We start from the raw sequence: 1,359 nt of genomic DNA, 5'->3' as shown, positions 1-1,359 counted from the left end.
GTGCAGAAGGAAACGTCAAGGTGAGCCGTACCGGTCCTTCCGCATCTTCTCGTGGGCCGATGGTGGGGCGGCTCCGGGCTGCGGCTGGTGGTGGTGCTCTTCTGGCTGCATGTGCTGCGAGGCTGAAGTGTGCACTGTGAGAAGCCCACAACAAGTCACGACGTGCAAGAGGTGGCGTGATGACGATCACACAACACAAGAGAGCGCGTCGGGTGTAGTAGAGTCCGAGCAACCATGACGTACGTAGCAACCAGGAAATGCAAACTACAGAAATTGAGTGGAGCTATGCCTGACACGTTACCTCTTCTCCTCCTTGCACAGCTGCGTGGAGGTGGTGATGCAGCTACCACCAGAAGAAGAAAAAGCGTCTTGGCACCGGGTGTACAACATAAAGCGAAATAAAAAGTAATCATGGTCCTTGTCGGCGACACCCACCCAGCTTTCCTTCAGGGCTTTTGTTGTGGCGAACAAAAAGGCAGCGGCGGGCGACCATTTGGGCACAGGCAAGCTGCGGGCAAGAGCCACAAGAGCCAGACAAACGGACATTGTGCGATGCGTAGAAGCAGTGGCAGGTTGTTGAGTGGTGCGCAGACGCGGCTGGGTGGTGCGGCCAATAGGGTGGATGGTCGGGTTACATCACGTGGAAAGGTCTCGGAGAACGTCAACACGACGAACAACCAAAAATGCGTCGATCACATTCAGATTAAAATACGAAAACTCGTCAACTTCTCCGCGACTCCTGTGGGCGAAACAACAAAAACAAAAACAAAACAAAACAAAACAAAACAAAACAAAATAGAAACTAGAAAAAGATGGAGTCGGGCAGGGTGAAGATGCAAAGGAGGCCTGATTTTCAGGGCATGGACGTGAGCCTGTCGCAAGATCTCACTGAAGATGAAGCGAAGACGGTGATTTCATCCATAAACCAGTTCTGCGAGCAAGTCCTGCGGTACTGCTCCTGTTCTCCTTTCTGGTTGCACAATTATTTATTTGTATTTATTTGTCTGAAGAACGAAGAAGAACGAAATAATAATAAAATCACTTATTCGTATTGTCATCTTAAATAGATATAAATAATCATTAACACCGTTTTTTTACTCCATCCAAGGTACGGGAAGGACTGGCACGTAATCGAGCGCGGGGCAGCCACCGACCCGTCGTGCGTGCTCGCCCTGGTCTTCGCCGCCGACTACGAAGTCGCCAAGTACTCACCCCCCCCTCGGCGCGTGCGTCTTGTGCGTGTGCGGCGTGTGCGGCTCACCCCCCCCCCAAAGGGAGCGCATGGACAAGGCCAGGGCGCACCTCGAGCGCGCGCGGAAGGTGGCCGACGCGAGCGAGGTCACCGAGCGGGAGAAGCTC

The 1,359-nt window shown here is 53.1% G+C and overlaps 1 protein-coding gene across 1 annotated transcript in view; it reads left to right on the top strand.

Annotated features, from left to right (window-relative positions):
* Nucleotides 1–812: 812 nt before the first annotated feature.
* The window catches only part of ACA1_269440 (uncharacterized protein), a gene marked incomplete at both ends in the record, with an annotated part of 661 nt that continues 114 nt past the window's right edge, over nt 813–1,359 (top strand). The window contains 3 exons of the mRNA XM_004341560.1: nt 813–908; nt 1,119–1,204; nt 1,275–1,359. The exon at nt 1,275–1,359 is cut by the window's right edge and continues 114 nt beyond it. Coding sequence (XP_004341608.1) covers nt 813–908; nt 1,119–1,204; nt 1,275–1,359 — 267 coding nt within the window. The remainder of the gene's footprint in view (nt 909–1,118; nt 1,205–1,274) is intronic.

The sequence above is a fragment of the Acanthamoeba castellanii genome (assembly GCF_000313135.1).
Source record: "Acanthamoeba castellanii str. Neff unplaced genomic scaffold scf7180000084770, whole genome shotgun sequence".
NCBI lineage: Eukaryota > Discosea > Longamoebia > Acanthamoebidae > Acanthamoeba > Acanthamoeba castellanii.
This window is presented reverse-complemented; position numbering and strand designations above follow the sequence as displayed.